At 44.2% G+C, this 21,723-nt stretch overlaps 1 protein-coding gene across 1 annotated transcript in view; it reads left to right on the top strand.

The window, feature by feature from the left end:
• Positions 1–12,474: 12,474 nt before the first annotated feature.
• The window catches only part of LOC126252505 (uncharacterized), a 131,046-nt gene continuing 121,797 nt past the window's right edge, over positions 12,475–21,723 (top strand). Inside the window, exons 1-2 of the mRNA XM_049953401.1 lie at positions 12,475–12,628; positions 12,696–12,799. Coding sequence (XP_049809358.1) covers positions 12,475–12,628; positions 12,696–12,799 — 258 coding nt within the window. The remainder of the gene's footprint in view (positions 12,629–12,695; positions 12,800–21,723) is intronic.

Genomic DNA, 21,723 nt, shown 5'->3' with positions numbered 1-21,723 from the left:
GGCATGCTGTCACACCTTCCGGAACAAGTCGTGTCAGTGAGTTGTAACCACGTTTTAACATTGGCTACGACACAAGGAGCCCCCATACCGATTACGTGAAATGCGAGTTAAAAACTTGGAGAGGTTCTTTAACCATCTGTAACCATCTGTCTTGCAGTTGTCATACAGTCATCATCCGAAACTGTAGGCCTCCTTACGAATAACCTTGTATGCTTCAACGCTCCTTGCGTTCGTAAACGAAAGGGCGGGAATTATTTGTTTCATTTTGTCACTTTTGTTTAGAACATTTATTAAAATAGCCGTACTTTAATGTCTTTCACTCCGACAAAAATTGGTTGTGAAAAGGTTAAGGCGCAATTGGAATTAACTACTGAATACAGACGGAATTTCTGAAATGAACTGCATAACATTTTACCCACCTGTTTATTTCATTCAGTGTTCGACCACTTTTTTTGCCATTTGTAATGTATAAAAATTTGTCAACAGTTTTTATAACCTCACTATTAATCTTTACTACTTTCCCCTCAGCGCAGAGCTTGTACGTTATTTTGATCTAATTGTAATTAATGTTCAAGTCTATTGCCGTACATGCTCTGTCAGTTCCTTTGTCCTTTGATGAAGTCCTTCAAGTTAGCGTAAATTACATCAAAGGAAAAATCCTCCAGGTATGCGACATTTAAAGACAAGAGTAATTCGAAAGATTCACCGTGTCATAAAAGCACATTCCACCAGTGATGGGATTGATTCCAATCATAATTATTAGGATCTTAAAACAACTTCATTTCTTTTCTCCCATCGCTGGATGTTCAGACCAAGGCGTCGTGGAAGGCTTCCGTCATTGTTCATTGACATTTTTGATTGTGAAATTTCGATGCAATTTCCACACCGCGAAAGTGAAAGAAATGAAAGAAAATTGAATTATTGGACTTCGTATCTACGAAGGTACGTTCTATCATCAATGAAAAATGTTCAGCAAAAGAACCATCATTGAACAAAGATGATCGTAATCCCTGTTGAAATCAGCCTGCTGTGAAATAATAACTTACAGTTTTATTAGCTGAGGACATATAAAAATACATGCTTTAGAGATGTCTACTAAATAAAATACTTCTACACAATTAATTAAGTAATTGATGTGATTCTTCAATTTCTCGAGGCGTATTTTATGACGAAATAAATCTCACCCGAGATTTATTTCGTCAGTTAAGTAATTATTCAAAAAATACTTTTACGTGAGATACACTCACAATATATTATTACACACAAAATCAAGTGATAAAAAAAAATCTTGTCATGACGTAAGAAGTATATAGCCTTTTTTTATTTTTGAAAGATAAAATACAAAGACGTGTGAACATCATCTTAGAATACGGAAACTAATCTCTGCTTTACAATTTTTCTACATACTTTTAATGATTCTTTAAGTAAGGAAGTAGATGGTGTTATGATTTGTTAGCAGCAACACTACAAATCCATCATGTCTCCCACTAATACTGCTTATGAAACCAAGGTAAAGCAGGCGTGAAACAAAAACTGGGAGGCGAGAAACGACAAACACATTATGACAAGCGTCCTGCGGATCGCACTCCATTCAAAAGTGTGGCATGGATCGGTCAGGGATCGACAGCAGCGTTGCTGCTATGCAGCGCTCGTGTGCCTGGGAACGGCTTCAGGTGTGTCTGACAGGTGAATGGCGTCGCGGCCGATCGTGAAGTTCCCTGCGTCTATTCCTGTAGACGTGAAAGTGATTACAAGATTAGACATACCCTACTTCCGCGCAACAGAAGAGATTCGCGTCATGTCGTCCTCTCGTTTTTCCTTTGTTTGTGCGTGAACTCCAGCGACAGCGAAAATGTTACAGACATATAAATTGTAAAAAGTTGCCTAAGAAATCAGTCGAAACGTTACTGAGTTTTTTCAGTACTCATGGAGAATGTGTTCGACAAAGCAAGACAAGCCGAGAGGGTCCAAAACATGAGAGGAATGGCTACTGTGATGTCCCCTCTCTCCTTTTTTTGTCGCTGTTGATGTTGAGCCGCTACTGCTACAGCTCGGTCGGCGGAATGGAGACGCGACGCGCAGTGATGGTTGTCCCCGTCGGATAACGTGGAACAGCACCTGAAAATCTCTAAAAGAAAATTGTTCCTCGCGTAATGTATGAAAGTCTGTTTGCGAGTCCGCACAGTATTCTCAGCGATGCGAACTGCTGATTTTAATTGACTTTTATGGTTTTATGATGATTTGCTATGCCCGGTTAGTTAGTTATTGCAGTGTGAATCATTCATCACCGGCGTCGTTTCATATCACTGAAGCGAGGAAAAATTTATTTGCGGTTCAGTATCAGTGTTGTTGTTACGTTGCTAGGCATAATTATTCACTACGGCACGACGCAAATCCATAGATAATCTATAATGCTATCTTGCTTTCGTGCGTTGTAATATTATTTCGGCAAAACACTCCTTTCAATGCTCAATGTTCACCAAGTCACTTTTTCAATTAAAATGTTCACAGTTAATTAATTTTGATCATCAACTATCACACAGTTGAATTAATGATGGAGGCAACACGTGTGATTTCCATTACTGACGAAGAATTTTTATTGTTCCTTCTTAGCAGTTAGTTTAAAATCATCACACCACACACACACTGATGGATCAGATCAATTACGATTCTTTTCAGTTCGGTGATCGTAACATTTACGACAAGTTTTACAATCGTCGTATTTGTGTTATCTTCGTGTGGTCGTATTAATGTTTCCTACTCAAGGCAAATCGGGTATTGCAGTCTTCGATACTATGTCCATTCTTCGTTGTAACTGTTCACTTTGATGAAGGTTGAGTCCAACAATAATATCTCCAATAATTAAAGTTCATTAACTCGTCGTACACTACCAGAATATCACTTCAGTTCAAATCCTCAAGTCAGAATAACTGAGAACAAAGTCCGCGCATCTTTATCACGCATTAGTACTTTTTTTTTGAGTAGAAACAATCTCGTAGCGTTCCGTTTGTAGTACTATAGCAAACGGTGCTCTCTCACGACTTGATAGCAAGCAAGCTAGGAAGCGACTAACATTTCCATGATCGAGTATTGTAGACGCACTGAATTTCCTTTTCGCCGCGTTTACAACTCTCTTTAACAATAAATGTTATCTCTGACCGACATTTTACTTTGGACTTAAACTTTCGTCGGACTGATTTGCAGTTATTACTGAGATGTTTGATAGCTAATAAAAAATAACCTTTCTTTCTTACTACGTTTATATCATGACATACTCAGTAATTATTGAAATTGGTGTTCATCAAAACTTTAAGGTGTTATATTATTGTCAAAGTTGTCGTACCTGTCAGGATAACTCTGTTCCCTACTTTAAATTATCATGACATTCTTATTTGGGTTTTCGGGTTTCTTGGGATGTTACACTACGAACTCCCAAATGTAGTGTAATGAAATTTTGAGAATACATTTGTCTTCATAACATATTTAAGTGATTAACGTTGCATGATCACAGGTTAATCTAAGTGCGAGAGTAGCCATTGCAAATGTGAAATGCAGGTTCAAATGGCTCTGAGCACTATGGGACTCAACTGCTGAGGTCATTAGTCGAAATGCAGGTACGTTAATAATCGGTGGTACCGACGGAATGTTAATGCTAGCATGCAAATGTGCATGCATTGTGTTGTACGCCTGTCGGATGTCAGTATGTGGGATGGAATTCCATGCCTGCTGATGTTGGTTGATCAACACGCGAATGGTTAATGCTGCTTGTAGACGACGCTGGACTTGTCGTCCGATGACGTCCAACATGTGCTCGATTGGAGGCAGATATTGTGATCTATATCTACATCTACATTTATACTCCGCAAGCCACCCAACGGTCTGTGGCGGAGGGCACCGCATTACGTCCCTTTCCTGTTCCAGTCGCGTATGGTTCGCGGGAAGAACGACTGCCGGAAAGCCTCCGTGCGCGCTCGAATCTCTCTAATTTTACATTCGTGATCTCCTCGGGAGGTATAAGTAGGGGGAAGCAATATATTCGATACCTCATCCAGAAACGCACCCTCTCGAAACCTGGACAGCAAGCTACACCGCGATGCAGAACGCCTCTCTTGCGGAGTTTGTCACTTGAGTTTGCTAAACATCTCCGTAACGCCATAACGCTTACCAAATAACCCTGTGACGAAACGCGCCGCTCTTCTTTGGATATTCTCTATCTCCTCTGTCAACCCGACCTGGTACGGATCCCACACTGATGAGCAATGCTCAAGTATAAGTTGAACGAGTGTTTTGTAAGCCACCTCCTTTGTTGATGGACTACATTTTCTAAGGACTCTCCCAGTGAATCTCAACCTGGCACCCGCCTTACCGACAATTAATTTTATATGACCATTCCACTTCAAATCGTTCCGTACGCATACTCCCAGATATTTTACAGAAGTAACTGCTACCAGTGTTTGTTTCGCTACCATATAATCATGCAATAAAGGATCCTTCTTTCTATGTATTCGCAATACAGTACATTTGTCTATGTTAAGGGTCAGTTGCCACTCCGTGCACCAAGTGCCTATCCGCTGCAGATCTTCTTGCATTTAGCTGCAATTTTCTAATGCTGCAACTTCTCTGTATACTACAGCATCATCCGTGAAAAGCTGCATGGAACTTCCGACACTATCTACTAGGTCATTTATATGTATTGCGAAAAGCAATGGTCCCGTAACACTCCCCTCTGGCACGATCTGTAGAGCATGTTGGCTACAACAGCGGAATATGGGCGAGAGTTATCCCGTTGGAAAACACCCTCTGCGAGGCTGTTCATGAAAGGCGGCACAACAGGTTGAATCACCATACTGACATACAAATTTGCAGTCAGGGTGCGTGGGATAACCACGAGAGTGCTCTTGCTGTCATACGAAATCGCACCCCAAACCATTACTCCAGTTGTAGGTCCAGCGTGTCTAGCACGCAGACAGATCCATTGCAGGTCCTCAGCTGGCCTCTTCCTAACCGACACACGGCCACCACTGGCACCGAGGCAGATCCAGCGTTCATAAGGAAACACAACAGACCTTCACCATGCCCTCCAATGAGCTCCCGCTTGAAATAACTGAAGTCGCAAATGGCGGTGGTCTGAGGTCAGTGGAATGCACGCTACAGGACGTCTTGGCTTGGAGCTGTCCTTGAAGTAACTGATTTGTAACAGAGCGTTCTGTCACGATGGTGCCAATTACTACTCAAATTGCTGCTGCATGTGCAGTACGATGCGCCAGAGCCATAGCCAAACTGGATGGTCTTCCCTCTCGGTAGTGCCACGTGGACGACTGCAGCCTGGTCTTCTTCTCACCGTGACAACCGATGCCAGCAGTCATGTACAGTGGCTACATTCCTGTAAAATTTTTCTGCAGTATCTCAGAAGTAACAACCAGCTTCTTGTAGCCCTATTACAAGACATCACTCAAACTCAGTGAGGTGTTGATAATGGCGCTTTCGTCGCCTTAAAGGCATTCTTGACTAACATCAACTCACTACGTCCAAACTCAAAGATAACTGACGCACACGACAGCTATAGCGTAAATTTAAAGCAAAACTGATTTGCATCCTGATAATAGCGCTATTAGCGTCACTCTTATGCAACAGGCACTAAATTTGAATAGATACAATCTTTCAGATCTAGAAACATGCCTTCCAACTTTCATTTATGTCGCATAACTCATTCTTGGTGTTGCAATTTTTTTCTGTCAGTGTTTAAAAGTGAGACTGCTCAGGAAAGAATAGTTATTAGAGTAAGCAGAACAAAATTCATTTGACTATATTGACTATACTCATGTTTTGGCTCTCGGGTAAATGTGAATAAAAAAAAATGGTTCAAATGGCTCTGAGCACTATGGGACTCAACTGCTGTGGTCATAAGTCCCCTAGAACTTAGAACTACTTAAACCTAACTAACCTAAGGACAGCACACAACACCCAGCCATCACGAGACAGAGAAAATCCCTGACCCCGCCGGGAATCGAACCCGGGAACCCGGGCGTGGGAAGCGAGAACGCTACCGCACGACCACGAGATGCGGGCTAAATGTGAATAGACCTCAGGAGGAAAGGGAATCAAAACCAGAAAGGAGAGGATAATTATTTCTTGGCAGTTTCTGAGAGAGAAAAACATCTATCCACAAGCCAATAGCGACGTAGAAAGTGTAAGGTGGCAGAATAAATGGTCAGATTCGCACCTTACATGAGAGCTTTATACATCGCAATGAGAACGTGAATATGACACCTAACGTAATTCGGCGGTTATGAGAACATTTGCCTATCAGTATGTAATGCAAAAGAGATGACAATCAATTGACAGTAATTAACACACTGTTCCTATACAATGCATGTCTATGAGCGGAAGGTGGAACAGGCAATGTGAGTCGTTTTTAGTTTGAAAAGCCAGGAGGACAACGGCGTAGCGAAGGCGCGCTGCAGGGGTTACGATGGAAAACACTTAAAGGGGTGGCAGGAGGAAGGTCAGCCACCCTGACCAGGTGATTCAGGAAGGAGGACCGCGTGTAGCGGCACATCTGCACAAGGGACAGAGAAAAAGCTTTAGAAAGCTGCGTTTTGGAATTCCGACAGGATATGAACATAAAACTAGTAACGCATTTTGATCACGTGTCCTGCAAGTGTGACACACAGAAAGGTCAATGTACTTTAGATGTCTAGAACGGGCACAAATCGTCCGATTGACGGAAACGCACTAGGCAGGAGAAACATACTGAAGTTTCGATGCAGTTAGATAGAAGGGACATTGCGATTGGTAGAGAGAGTTTCCACAAAATAAGAGGAACACTCCTATTGGTAAAAAAGGCCATGACATGAAGAACGAATGAACACAAGTGGGGGAGAAAGTTCTGCCATGGGTAGGACAAGAGAGAACTTTTTGGGGGACTCTTCTCTGAACTGGCATCAAGTGCAGGACGGAGCACTTAACGCTCTGTACGATGCAGAGAAGAAATTTGTGTGGACACTGCGTTCACAGCGGCTGCAATCCAGCTAGAGGTTAGCTGTGGCAACATTTAGCTCCAACTGAGGAGAAACGAAGCAGCCAAATTAGTTAATTGTTCTTGTGAGAACTGAGAGGGCACTATAATATGCACGCTGCTCCAACCATGCGCGTGTATATCGCCACCTACAAAGTTCAGGAATGAATATTTATTTTCTCGCATAACGAAAAACATAGGGAAAGTTTCTGCTGGGAATTTCAGCAAAGGCCTGATTAGATTTGTAGGAATTTCAGTGGGAGAGAGCGGCATTGCAGACAGCAGCACGTCGGAGCTTAAGGTAAATACCGCATGCAGAGGCGTAAACTTTGTTGGTTCACCAGCTTGCGTCCACTGTAAACTCGAGCGGCCTTGGGTAATCTTACGCTCAAATTTGTCACATAACTAAACATCCACCATAGATTTGATTGTCATCCTAAATAGTACCGAACTTTGAACCGGAATTGGACGATTTTCGTAGTACTGACCAACATAATAACGAATATGTAGGAGCAATTTTGTAAATAAACTTCCCATTAAACTTTCATTTCATTGAGCTTAGGATTAATGTTCTTTCAGAGAGTTTATTACATAGTGTTGTGTATAGGATTAGTTCACTTTTGATGTTGGCGGGATGCGTTATCCATTGTGCTGTTTTTATGTTGTCGAGTGGAAAAATGTGTAAAAGCTGTAATTTTTGTGCTAAAATTTGCGACATTAAAATTGTCATTTCAACTTACACAGTTGCTCTCAATTCTAGAATAAGCACTCACGTTACAAAAGAATCGCTCGTGCAAAGCTCAGCTTGTCCTTTTCTACTCTGGAAAATGTTTGACACGATGTCCCACTACAGACTGTTAACGAAGGTCCGAGCATACGAATTGGGTTCTCAGATATGCGACGTTTTAAGTCTTAGAACCCAGTACGTTGTCCTGGATGGCGAGTGGCCATCAGAAAAAAAGAAAAGTGTGACAGGATTGCTCTTTCTCTCTACATACATAAACTGTGTGACGCACAGATTGAGCAAAAGTCTAATACTGTTTGACGATGATGCTGTAGTGTGCGGGAAAGTGACTGTAAATGACTGCAGAAGGATGAAGGATGACCTGAATGTTATCCATTGTTAAGAATAGCTAGAGTGTTTTCGATCCCAGGTCGCATTAAAAGAAGACACTGAAGCAGTTCAAAGGCGTGCTGCTGGATTTGTTATCGATAGGTTCTATCAACGATCAAGTATTGCCAAAATGCGTGAACTCAAGTTGGAAGCCCTGGAGGGAAGACAGAATTCTTTTCACAAAGCGCTACTGAGAAAGCTTGGAGAACTGGCAGTGGGGGTAGGCTGCAGAACGATCTTACTGCCCCAGACATACAGGGCGTAACGGGGATAAGTGTAGATATTTTTATACGTGGTACCTCAAATTGTACGCAGAGTATATTGGTTATTTTCCTCTGCGTCAACATTCTTCCCACAAACATGTCACATGCTATATGAACTGACGTACGAGGGTTATTCGGAAAGTAAGGAACGATGGGCGGCGAAATGGAAACCACAGTGAAAATCCGATGAAGTTTTGCACATGTGCGTTGGGCAGTGTCTCTAGTGCGCCTGTCGATCGCGTTACGTCGTTCTTTTTAGTTCTGAGCACACAGGGAGCACATAAAGATACCTAGAACAATAGTGTCTGCCGCCAAGATTGAGGGTCTGGTGAGAAATTTCGCCCGAAGCTATGCAACCAACATTACCTAACTGTCGTGCGGTTTCTTGTTCAAGACAATTCTCAGCCGCATTCTGCAGGGGCAATGAAGATGCCCCTGCATCGTTTACAATTGGAAATGTTTGATTACCCACAAAACAGCCCGTAACTGTCTCCCTCTGAGTTTCATCTCTGCTCATATGTAACACTGGCTATGAAGACAACATTTTGGCACAGACAGCGAGCTGTAGGCCAGCGTAGAGAATTGGCGGAAAGCACTGGCGGCTACCTTCTATAACGGGTGTATTGGAAAGTTGGTACAACGCTACGACAAACGTCTAAGTCGGATCGGCGACTATGGAGATAAGTTGCTGGAAGTTGTAGCTAACTGTTGCAAATAAACCGTTTTGATTTTCACTGTGGTTTTCATTTCGCGACCTATCGTTCCTTACTTTCCGAACAGCCCTCGTATTCAGTGCGGTCGTAACTGCACCACTAAGTGGATTACGCCTGCAGTGTAGACTAAGCGTTTTGCAGCGATGCACACACTCTTCAACATCTGACTTACTTCCCAGGGGACAAAAAGCATTGGTGGCTTGCTCTTGCCACATATACTTGGAGGTACTCCATGACTTGTTCTAGGTCTAACTATTATTCTGCAAATGATGTAAATACTGATGTAATGTTATTCAGGATACCGTCCTACCAACAATAGCAATATCTGAACTTCACCTATTGCACCCTGAAGCCCGCATCTCGTGGTCGTGCGGTAGCGTTCTCGCTTCCCACGCCCGGGTTCCCGGGTTCAATTCCCGGCGGGGTCAGGGATTTTCTCTGCCTCGTGATGGCTGGGTGTTGTGTGCTGTCCTTAGGTTAGTTAGGGTTAAGTAGTTCTAAGTTCTAGGGGACTTATGACCACAGCAGTTGAGTCCCATAGTGCTCAGAGCCATTTGAACCATTTTGAGCACCCTGAATATCTCATGTAAGGACGACGAAGACAAGGAAAATCAAACTTCGTAGGGAAACGTTGCTGGCCGCTGTGACCGAGCGGTTCTAGGCGCTTCAGTCCGGAACCGCGCTGCTGCTACGGTCGCAGGTTCGAATTTGGCCTCGAGCATAGATGCGTGTGATGTCCTTAGGTCAGTTAGGTTTAAGTAGTTCGAAGTCTAGGGGACTGATGACCTCAGATGTTAAGTCCCATAGTGCTTAGACCCATGAAACCATGAGGGAAACATTTAGATGTCGTTTATGCCCCGCTCCATTTGCGAGTGGAATAGAAAAGCGAATGGATAACTGCAATACAATGTACCTTCTACCACGCAGCTTACTGTGGCTTGCGGAATATGTTTGTAGATATGTTTGTAGAAAGTAAACTGATAGCAAGTGATACGAAATAGAATGTGATTTAAACGTAATTTTACAAATACTTGTCAGTTTCTGCAGAGTCACGGGTAATTAATGCAGTTCGCTTTCAAGTGTGACATGTAAAAAGCTTTGTAAAGATGACAAATAGCAGTTTCGGGTAAAAAAACTGTGTATTTTGGATTACTCGTATTCTTCACTTACGCGTGTGTTCTTGGGTCAACATTTTTACGGATGATTGGGAGTTTGGTGTACACTTTTCTCGAAGTTCGAGTCTATCTCGTCGACAGTACAACATGGTTCAAATGGCTCTGAGCACTATGGGACTTATCTTCTGAGGTCATCAGTCCCCTAGAACTTAGAACTACTTAAACCTAACTAACCTAAGGACATCACACACATCCATGCCCGAGGCAGGATTCGAACCTGCGACCGTAGTGGTGGCGCGGTTCCAGACTGTAGCGCCTAGAACCGCTCGGCCATCCCGGCCGGCTCGACAGTACAGCTAAAGATTTAATGTATATTCTAAAAAGGGCATTCAGTAAGTGATGCAACACCTTTTTTTTAGGAAGGACGTAGGTTTTATTCAGGATATTATTGCTCAGTCTGTTGTCCAAACAGCCGTACTTTTCAACGTAATCTACGTTCAATGCGACGGCCTTACGCCTCCTTACTGGGAGGGCCAGTATGCCTGCATGGTACTGTACCACTCTACTGGTCGACGTCGGTGCCAACGACTTGCCGCGTCAATAACCCCCCGTCATTCACGTACTGCTTCTCGCAGAATGCGCCCTTCTTTGGGCCACACACACGTCGGAAGTTGCGAGATCCTTGGCTGTAGGCTGGGTGAGGAGGAACAGTCCAATGAAGTTTTGTGAGCTCCTCTCTGGTGCGCTGACTTGTGTGAGGCCTTGCGTTGTCGTCGAGAAGGACAAATTCGTTTGCATTTTGTGGCGACAAAGACGCTGAAGTTGATTGTTGCACCATGAAGAAGGGCATCAGAATAGCCCCTTCAGTGTGACAGAAGACCGTCGCCATGACTCTTCAGACGCAAAATGATGCGCCGCTCCATGGAGGGCCGTTTCATTTGCGTTGCAAAGTCATGAAGCCGTGTTTCACCACCTGTGATTATGTTGGGCAAAAAAATTGTCACTATTAGCCTCGTAACGCGCAAGCAGTTACGCACAGGTGGTCTTCCGTTGCTCTTTATTAGGTGGCGAGGAACCCAGCAGGGACACAGCTTTGATGAGCGTGTCAGCACTACCAACAGAGACGTCCAGGTGTTTGTTTGTCATCTGTCGCTCATTCGAATAAGAGTGTTCGTACGTTCCAACATCGCAGGAATGACCGCTGTGTGTGGCTAGCCGGCACACGGTAGATCGGAGAGTTTTGCTTGGCCTTGGTGCGATGATGACAGTCGCCTCGCCCAACGACTCACCGAGCTTTTGTTCACTGCCAGGTCTCCGTAGGCGTTCTGCAAGCGCGTCTGAATATCTGCGACGCTCTGGTTTTCCGCCAAAAGAAACTCAATGACACCTCTTTCCTTGGATCGCACCTCTGTTACGGACGCCATTTTGAAGGCTATGTATAGTGCCGCCACCTATCGGAAGTTCATGAAATTACAGAGGTTGAAGCGCGAAGATTCAAAGGTTTTTCACAACAAATTCCGCAGTTTTTCAATCGAAATAGGTTCAAAAGGTTCAAATGTCTCTGAGCACTATGGGACTTAACTTCTGAGGTCATCAGTCCCCTAGAACTTAGAACTACTTAAACCTAACTAAAGGTGGGTAGATCACGTAACTAATGAGGAGGTATTGAATAGGATTGGGGAGAAGAGAAGTTTGTGGCACAACTTGACTAGAAGAAGGGATCGGTTGGTAGGACATGTTTTGAGGCATCAAGGGATCACAAATTTAGCATTGGAGGGCAGCGTGGAGGGTAAAAATCGTAGAGGGAGACCAAGAGATCAATACACTAAGCAGATTCAGAAGGATGTAGGTTGCAGTAGGTACTGGGAGATGAAGAAGCTTGCACAGGATAGAGTAGCATGGAGAGCTGCATCAAACCAGTCTCAGGACTGAAGACCACAACAACAACAACAAACCTAACTAACCTAAGGACATCACACACATCCATGCCCGAGGCAGGATTCGAACCTGCGACCGTAGCGGTCACACGGTTCCAGACTGTAGCGCCTAGAACCGCTCGGCCACTCTGACCGGCTCGAAATAGGCAGAGAAGAAAAATGTGTTGCGTTATTTATTGAACCCCTCGCAGTAGTAGTAGTAGTAGTAGCAGTAGTAGTAGTGGTGGTGGTTGTGGTGTTATCATCAGTACTGACTCTAACTGTTGTTTGTAACGGTGTTCAGTGCCTGTGAGGGGAGGTATGACCGTCCGGCGATGAGCGGCAAGCGGAAGCCGTCGTCGCCGGAGCTGCGGCTGCTGCCGCTGCGCCTGGACCCGGAGGCGGGAAGCGACTGCAGCGTCGGCGGGGAGGATGCGGGGGCGGACGCGGAGGCGGCGCCGGGGCCAGGGCTGGGGGCGGTGGCGGGCGGTCACCCCTCCCCGCTGCCCGCGCTGCTGCCGCTGCCGCCGTCCCCCGCCCCGTCGCCGGCGCCCAGCGGCAGCAAGAAGAAGAAGGCCGCCGCGGGACACGCCCCGTCGCCGGCCACGCCCACCGCGGACCCCGAGTTGGCGGCGCAGCACCGGCCGCGCGCCAGGAGAGGTGAGCCTCATGTCCCAGAAGTGACCAAACATCAGCGTAAATAATAATGGGTTGGTCTATAACATCGTAGCGATTTATACATGGTGAGCCATTGATAGTGACCGGGCCAAATATCTCACTAAATAAACATCAAATGATAAAACTACGAACGCAACTCGTCTAGCTTGAAGGGGGAAACCAGATGGCGCTATGGTTGGGCCGCTAGATGAAGCTGCCATAGGTCAAACGGATATCAACTGCGTTTTTTAAAATAGGAACCCCCATTTTTATTACATATTCGTGTAGTACGTAAAGAAATATGAATGTTTTAGTTGGACCACTTTTTTCGCTTCATGATAGATGGCACTGTAATAGTCACGAACGTATAAGTACGTGGTATCACGTAACATTCCGCGCGACCGCTTCACCACTTGGTGCAACCAGTGGTTGCTCAAGATCAATCCTTCCAAAACCCAGGCGATCATTGTAGGCAAAACCACCCCTTCCTTCCGCCTCCTCGATTTCTATGTCACCATCTATGGCCATCCTATTGCCCTCACCCACACACTTAAGTACCTTGGCGTCACCCTTGACCATCGCCTCTCCTGGACCCCTCATCTCCGGACAATCCAAGCCAAGGCACGCTCCCGACTCCGTCTCCTCAGGCTCCTTTCTGGCCGTCCATGGGGTCTGGACCCCTCCACCATCCTCCACACCTATAAATCCCTCATCTGCCCTATCCTCTGCTACACCCACCGTGCCTGGATCTTCGCCCCCCCCCCCTCCTACCTTTTACAAATCCCTTCAAATTCTCAAACGCCATGCTCTTCGCCTCACCTATTGCATCCGTCTCCCCTCCACCACGCAGATCCTGTACGACCTTGTTCCGTTCCCCCACCTCCTCCTTTTCCTCGAACGGATACAGATCCTCTACACCTCCCGCAAACTAGATCCCCCTCACCCGCTTGTCTCTCCCATCCTCGTCGGCTGCCGCGCCTGTATTTCCACGTCCCACCTGCTCTCCATCTCTCCACTCTCCTTTCCCTCTCCCAAGGTGGCTTCCGCCAGCTCCCCCTCCCTGATGATGCCCTCCTCCCCTCCATCTACCCCTCCTACCAAATTTGATACTCCATCCCTCTTCCTGTGTTTTGTTCCTTCTCTCCCCCTTCCCTCCCTCCTCCCTCTCTCCCCCCTTCTCACCCGGGCTTCCCCTAGTCCCATACCTTCATTCCTCCCCCCATCTCCTCTGCCATTGGCATCTCTGCTCTCCCCTCTCCCTCCACCACCACCTTTTTCCCCTCTAGGCAGGTCCCCAGACTCGCACACGTTAAGTGAACATTAGCGCGTCGGAGATCATCGCCATCAGTTTTTCGTGTGTGTGCCGTCGTGTTTGTGATTCAGTGTTTTCGCCGCCCACGCTCCTTCGTTCACGTGTGTCGTCAAAATCATCAGTGTTTGTGGACAGTGCCGACAGTTTTCTTGTTTTTCGTCGAGTGTGAACGGCTTCATGTTTTTTAATTACTGTGTCTACTGTTCTTTAACCACCATTATGTTACTTTTGTGTCTTCATTGGTTTTTTCTCTTATTGTACTGCTTGTAGCTGAAGAGCGGAGTAAAGTTGCCGCTGTCAGCCCACCTTCTATGAGGTGCAAAATGACAATACAGAAAAAAGAATAATATTCCGCCAGTGCGGACGGTATTTGCTTCGTGATACATTACCCGTGCTAAAATGGACCGTTTACCAATTGCGTAAAAGGTCGATATCGTGTTGATGTATGGCTATTATGATCAATATGCCCAACGGGCGTGTGCTATGTATGCTGCTCGGTATCCTGGACGACATCATCCAAGTGTCCGGACCGTTTGCCGGATAATTAACTTCTTTAAGGAAGCAGGAAGTGTTCAGCCACATTTGAAACGTCAACCACGACCTGCAACAAATGATGATCCCCAAGCAGGTGTTTTAGCTACTGTTGCGGCTAATCCGCACATCAGTAGCAGACGAACTGCGCGAGAATCGTGGGAATCTCAAGAACGTCGGTGTTGAGAATGATACATCAACATCGATTGCACCCGTACCATATTTCTATGCACCAGGAATTGCATGGCGACGACTTTGAACGTCGTGTACAGTTCTGCCACTGGGCACAAGAGAAATTACAGGATGATGACAGATTTTGTTGCACGCGTTCTATTTAGCGACGAAGCGTCATTCACCAACAGCAGTAACGTAAACCGCCATAATATGCACTACTGGGCAACGGAAAATCCAAGATGGCTGCGACAAGTGGAACATCAGCGACCTTGGCAGGTTCACGTATGGTGCGGCATTATGGAAGGAAGGATAATTGGCCGCCATTTTATCGATGGCAATCTAAATGGTGCAATGTATGCTGATTTCCTACGTAATGTTCTACCGATGTTACTACAAGATGTTTGACTGCATGACAGAATGGCGATGTAGTCTACTTCCAACATGATGGATGTCCGGCACATAGCTCGCGTGCGGTTGAAGCGGTACTGAATAGCATATTTCGTGACAGGTGGATTGGTCGTCGAAGCACAATACCATGGCCCGCACTTCTCCGGATCTGACGTCCCCGGATTTCTTTGTAAGGGGAAAGTTGAAAGATATTTGCTATCGTGATCCACTGACAACGCCTGACAACATGAGTCAGCGCATTGTCAATGCATGTGCGAACATTACGGAAGGCGAACTGTTCGCTGTTTAGAGGAATTGCCAAATGCATTGAGGCTGACGGACACCATTTTGAGCATTTATTGCATTAATGTAGTATTTACAGGTAATCACACTGTAACAAGATGCGTACTCAGAAATGATAAGTTCACAAAGGTACATATATCACACTGGAACAACCGAAATAAAATGTTCAAACGTACTTACGTTCTGTATTTGAATTTAAAAAATCTACCTGTTACCACTGTACGTCGAAAACTGTGAGCTATATGTTTGTGACTACTACAGTGCCATCTATCACAAAGTGAAAAAAGTGGCCCAACTAAAACATTCATATATTACAGGAATATGTAATAAAAATGGGGGCCCGCATCTCGTGGTCGTGCGGTAGCGTTTTCGCTTCCCACGCCCGGGTTCCCGGGTTCGATTCCCGGCGGGGTCAGGGATTATCTCTGCCTCGTGATGGCTGGGTGTTGTGTGCTGTCCTTAGGTTAGTTAGGTTTAATTAGTTCTAAGTTCTAGGGGCCTGATGACCATAGATGTTAAGTCCCATAGTGCTCAGAGCCATTTGAACCATTTGCCAAAAATGGGGGTTCCTGTTTAAAAAAAACAAAAAAAAACGCAGTTGATATCCGTTTGACCTATGGAAGCGCCAGCTAGCGCGCCAACGATAGAGCCATCTGGTTTCCCCCTTTAAGCTAGACAAGTTTCGTTCTTTGTAGTTTTTTCGTTTGACGCTTATTTCGTGAGATACTTGGCCCGGTCACGATCAATGGACCACTCTGTATAAGTTGAAATAATACAACGGATACACATAACAGAGACTTCAGTCATCAATAAAGACGAGAATACCATGCACTATAAAATCCCAAAACATGCATATATTCGTGCATTAGTAAACTACAACATATGCACGATCAAGTGAGAACTGTTTCTTGCTCCCCAAATACAAAAAACTCATCTACTACTTTAAGTGTCTCTTTTTCTAATCTAATTCCCTCAGCATCACCAGATTTAAGTCGACTACATTCCATTATCCTCGTTTTGCTTTTGTTGATGTTCATCTTATATCCTCCTTTCAACATACTGTTCATTCTGTTCAATTGCTCTTCCAGGTCCTTTGCTGTCTTTGACAGAATTACAATGTCATCAGCAAACGTCAAAGTTTTTATTTCTTCTCCATGGATTTTAATTCCTACTCCGAACTTTTCTTTTGTTTCCTTTACTGCTTGCTCAATACACAGATTGAATAACATCAGGGATAGGTTACAAACCTGTCTCACTCTCTTCTCAACCACTGCTTCCCTTTTGTGCTCCTCAAGTCTTATAACTGCCATCTGTTTTCTGTACAAATTGTAAATAGCATTTCGCTCCCTGTATTTTACCCCTGCCACGTTTAGAATTTCAAAGAGAGTATTCCAGTCAACACTGTCAAAAGCTTTCTCTAAGTCTGCAAATGGTAGAAAGGTAGGTTTGCCTTTCCTTAATCTGTCTTCTAAGATAAGTCGTAGGATCAGTATTGTCTCACGTTTTCCAACATTTCTGCGAAATCGGAACTGATCTTCCAGAAGGTCGGCTTCTACCAGTTTTTCCATTCGTCTGTAAAGAATTCGTGTCGGTATCTTGCAGCCGTGACTTATTAAGCTAATAGTTCGGTCACTTTCGCACCTGCCAACACCTGCTTGCTGCCCCTGGAAATGTCTTGCAAATGTCTTCCAATTTAAAACCTGATTCCTAAATCTCTGTCTTACCATTACATAATCTATCTAAAACCTTCTAGTGTCTCCAGGCCTCTTCCACGTATACAACCTTGCTCGCTCTGAGCAAAGTTCTACCAGGCGGCTTACGCCCGGTCCATATTCACCTACTATTTTCCTTCTCTTCCTTTTTCCACTATCGAATTGCAGTCCCCCTTGACTATTAAAGTTTCGTCTCCCTTCACTATCTGAATAATTTCTCTTATCCCATCATACATTTCTTTAATCTCTTCATCATCTGCGGAGCTAGTTGGCATTTAAACTTGTACTACTGTGGTAGTTGTGGGGTTCGTGTCTATCTTGGCTACAATAATGCGTTCACTATGCTGTTTGTAGTTGCTGACTCCCGCTTCTATTTTTTATTCATTATTAAACATACTCCTGCATTACTTCTACATGATTTTGTATTTATAACCCTGTATTCACGTGATCAGAAGTCTTGTTCCTCCTACCACCGAACTGCACTGATTCCCACTATATCTAACTTCAACCTATCCATTTCGCTTTTCAAATTTTCTAACTTACCTGCCCGCTCCGATCCGTAGAACGCGTTTTCTTTCTCCTGATAACGACGTCGTCCTGAGTAGTCCCCGCCCGGAGATCCGAATGGGGGACTATTTTACCTCCGGAATATTTTAGTCAAGAGGACGCCATCATCATTTAACCATACAGTAATGCTGCATACCCTTGGGAAAAATTACGGCCGTAGTTTTCCCTTGCTTTCAGCCGTTCGCAGTGCCACAACAGCGAGGCCGTTTTGGTTAGTGTTACAGGGCCAGATCAGTCAATCATCCAGACTGTTGTCCCTGCAACTACTGAAAAGGCTGCTGCCCCTCTTCAGGAACCATACGTTTGTCTGGCCTCTCAACAGCTACCCCTCCGTTGTGGTTGCACCTATGGTACGGCTATTTGTATCGCTGAGGCACGCAAGCCTCCCCACCAGCGGCAAGGTCCATGGTTCTTTGGGGGAGGATGTTAGCATAAAGACCCTATTTCTCGTCACAGTAACGATACGGATAGAAACGGTCGGTGTTCATCACGAGCCAATTGATGACGAGTCGGCAGAGAATCAGAGATGCGCATATGCAAATGTCGCACAATGGTCTTCCTGAACGTGGAGAGTCACTAACGTTAAAACCATCCTCCTTAAAACGAGAAAACCATTTTCTTGCCGTGCTCTGTCCAATGGCATTATCCCCATACACGGCTCAAATGTTTGTGGCTGCCTCCGATGCTGTCACCCCTCTATTGATCTCAAACAGAAGAATATGTCGGAAATGTCCGATTTCTCCTCTTGGCATTCCATTTTTTAGCGTCCACGGCTCCACTCACTATCTCCAAATCACAACATTTCATTACTCAAATAGACACACTGAACTACAAATATAAAATGACAATCGGTAAATAAACCCATAGCAACAGGAATACCGACATGAAAAACAAAAACGCTACGTACTTATGCGCCAACCTAATACAGCAGTTAGACGTAAAAACTATGTATCTACTGAATCTGTACGTGCACCATCAGGCCGTACACAGAGGTGTACGATCTCTGTTGTCGTCCTTGAAATCTTGCGGAACATCATAGGTGTAAGGTTTCCTCAACGCTATCGTGTAATCCCTAATTAGTCTTGCACCGACGTTGAGCCATATGAAATCTGATTGTACCCCATAATGAGTGGTCTGGCGTCGTTCCGTTTGAATGAAGCTGGAGGTGTTACTGAACAATATGCAGACCTGCGGCATCCAGGTTGTTCTTAGAGAAACTCGCGCACCTTAAGAGCAGACTGTGCTGGAAGTCAGTCCTGTTGTAACCACACACGATCTATGTTTCTCAAGTCTTCGACCTGACGTAGTAACCAAGTTTGCAACACGTCCAAATAGCAATTTACATTTACTGACTCTTCAAAAATTGTCGTCTTGATTACCCCTCGGTCCGTATCGTGTGATGGATTGTTTCCAAGTGTTTCACACAACGGGGATTTTTATTAGACTAGAAAACCACATTCCTACTGTTTGAGGTGCGACGGATCCCACACTCTTGAGCAAAACACGGCATCCCTAACAAAGTAAGGCAGGCAGCAGCTCGCTGCTCCACGTTGTTGTCAAATAATTCATTCACAAACATCGCTCTAAATCCTTTCACTCTGAAAGCTTCCTTAAAGTGGTTCTGCATTGTTGCCCGCTGTACTTGAAGTTGAGCTGCTCTTCTGCAAATGGACTTCACTGGAGACTGCTAGTTGTGTTAACTAGGGCTGTTGATAAAATATGGATATATTGATATTTTTCCATAAAATATCGATAGATATCTGACATATTATTTTCGCCGATATATCGACATACCGATATCGAAATGGCAACATCGAGTGCCGATATTTTTATTTTACATTATATTTTTTTCGCAATTTTCAATAAATACTTGAAGTTGTTCTTTTGAAATTGTAGCAGAAAATAATTTTACTTTCACTTTGTAAGGGGTCTTACTATTTTTTGAGCTTTAATCACGTCTATTCTTTCTTCATAACTGCGTGAGATAAGTATAGATGTCAAGAAGAAGTCCGATTGCACTACGAGGTCGCGCTGTAAATGGAATAACAAGACATCCAAGTGAAGAAATAGCATACCGGTTACATTAAAAAACAATTTTTAAAGCAATTAGTGTGATATCTCTTCACATCGGCATTCTTCAAAAACAATTGCTGAAACTGATGAACAAAAATCTAAATGACAAGAGTGGTCTTTGCTGTGGGCGCAGACGTGTGAAGGGAAATGCTGACGTAATCGGCGCTCGATGCTCCAGCAGAAACTGCAACGTTTGTAACTTCACCATGCAATTTTCACACTACAACTGCTAGGCCGCTGGCGTTTACAGAAATGAAGAAAAAAAAACAGGGAAGTCGACATGAAGTGTTACAGACAAATCCCATATGTGACGAAACCGAACGACGCACCCATCCGACACCTTTTGTTGTGCCACTTCCGTGCATTTACCGTTGTTAGCAAAGTGGTTATCGCCAAGCGTGAACGAGCATCGTTTTCCTTTCAATCCTTGCTCTAAGGGGGATAAGCAGGCTGCTAACGTGTAGATGTACAGAATACATAGCAATAAATCATTATTTAAATATACAGCTCTAAAACAGGCAGTATTTTTACAACGTGCAGCCGATATTATTTTGGGCAATACGTCGATGTTGTTACCGTCGATATATCTATAATTTTACCGGTATACTGACGGCTGATAAAGCTACTTTTTTAAAATATCGATATATCAGATTCCCGATATTTTTAACAACATCGACAGCCCTAGTTTGAACGACGCATTGGCGACACAGTTTTGCTCTCACGTTTTCTTATGCCCACTACACAATCTGTCTTTGATATAGGGACGAGAAAACCTACCACTTAAAATTGATACCAGTATTTTTGTTCCGATTAACCTGTATGTTTCAGTATTTGTTTGGTATTGGTTATATCAGATGCTTTTTATTTTTTACTAATAACTGAATAAAAATTAATTAGCCATGGCAACACTACTAAAATTTTTCGTAACCTTTCATAAAAAATAAGTAATTTTCATCCGTAAAATTTGCGTTATTTTGAAATACTGACGTTATTGTAGAAAATGGGAAAAGCGATCAGTGCTATTTCAATAACAATGCCGACGGAAACGAGCAAAAATTGGTACATCATTGCTTATACAATAATGTACTTGCTGGCATATATCGTGGCTGAAGATACGTGTGTACGCGCAGTACGCAAGACATGGCTCCATCTGATCCATCCGGTAGTTCCTCGCTGTCGCCGCCGGACATCCATTGTGTTGCAAAATGGCACCAATCCTAGGCTGGAAATGTTTTTACGAACTACATAACAATGAAGTGCAATGCTTTATTTGCTTTAAGAGATTAAAGATTTGTCTGTCATTTCTAGGAAGTAATAAAACAGAAGGGAGATTAAAGTAACATTGATAAATTAAAACTTAACAACTATTCATTCATATTGCACAATAAAAATAGAAAGAGCTGGTCTGTTGCCGGTGTCGACATAATACGTGTTTATCTGCTTACATCCCTTGAAAAGGACAAATAAATACGAAAAACAGATTTCTTCAGCCTCGCTTTTCACATTTCAGCATTTGTAATGCCCAAATACTGATACGATCCCTGATTACAACATGATTTTTGAGCAGAGTTTCAAAAAATAAGAATCAATAGGAGATTACTGGTGATTTTTTTTAGTATTGGTTGGTTGTTTGGGGAAGGAGACCAGACAGCGAGGTCATCGGTCTCATCGGATTAGGGAAGGAAGTCGGCCGTGCCCTTTGAAAGGAACCATCCCGGCATTTGCCTGGAGCGATTTAGGGAAATCACGGAAAACCTAAATCAGGATGGCCGGACGCGGGATTGAACCGTCGTCCTCCCGAATGCGAGTCCAGTGTCTAACCACTGCGCCACCTCGCTCGGTTTTTAGTATTCAATCACTTACCACTT

The sequence above is a fragment of the Schistocerca nitens genome, chromosome 4, assembly GCF_023898315.1.
Source record: "Schistocerca nitens isolate TAMUIC-IGC-003100 chromosome 4, iqSchNite1.1, whole genome shotgun sequence".
Taxonomy (NCBI): domain Eukaryota; kingdom Metazoa; phylum Arthropoda; class Insecta; order Orthoptera; family Acrididae; genus Schistocerca; species Schistocerca nitens.
This window is presented reverse-complemented; position numbering and strand designations above follow the sequence as displayed.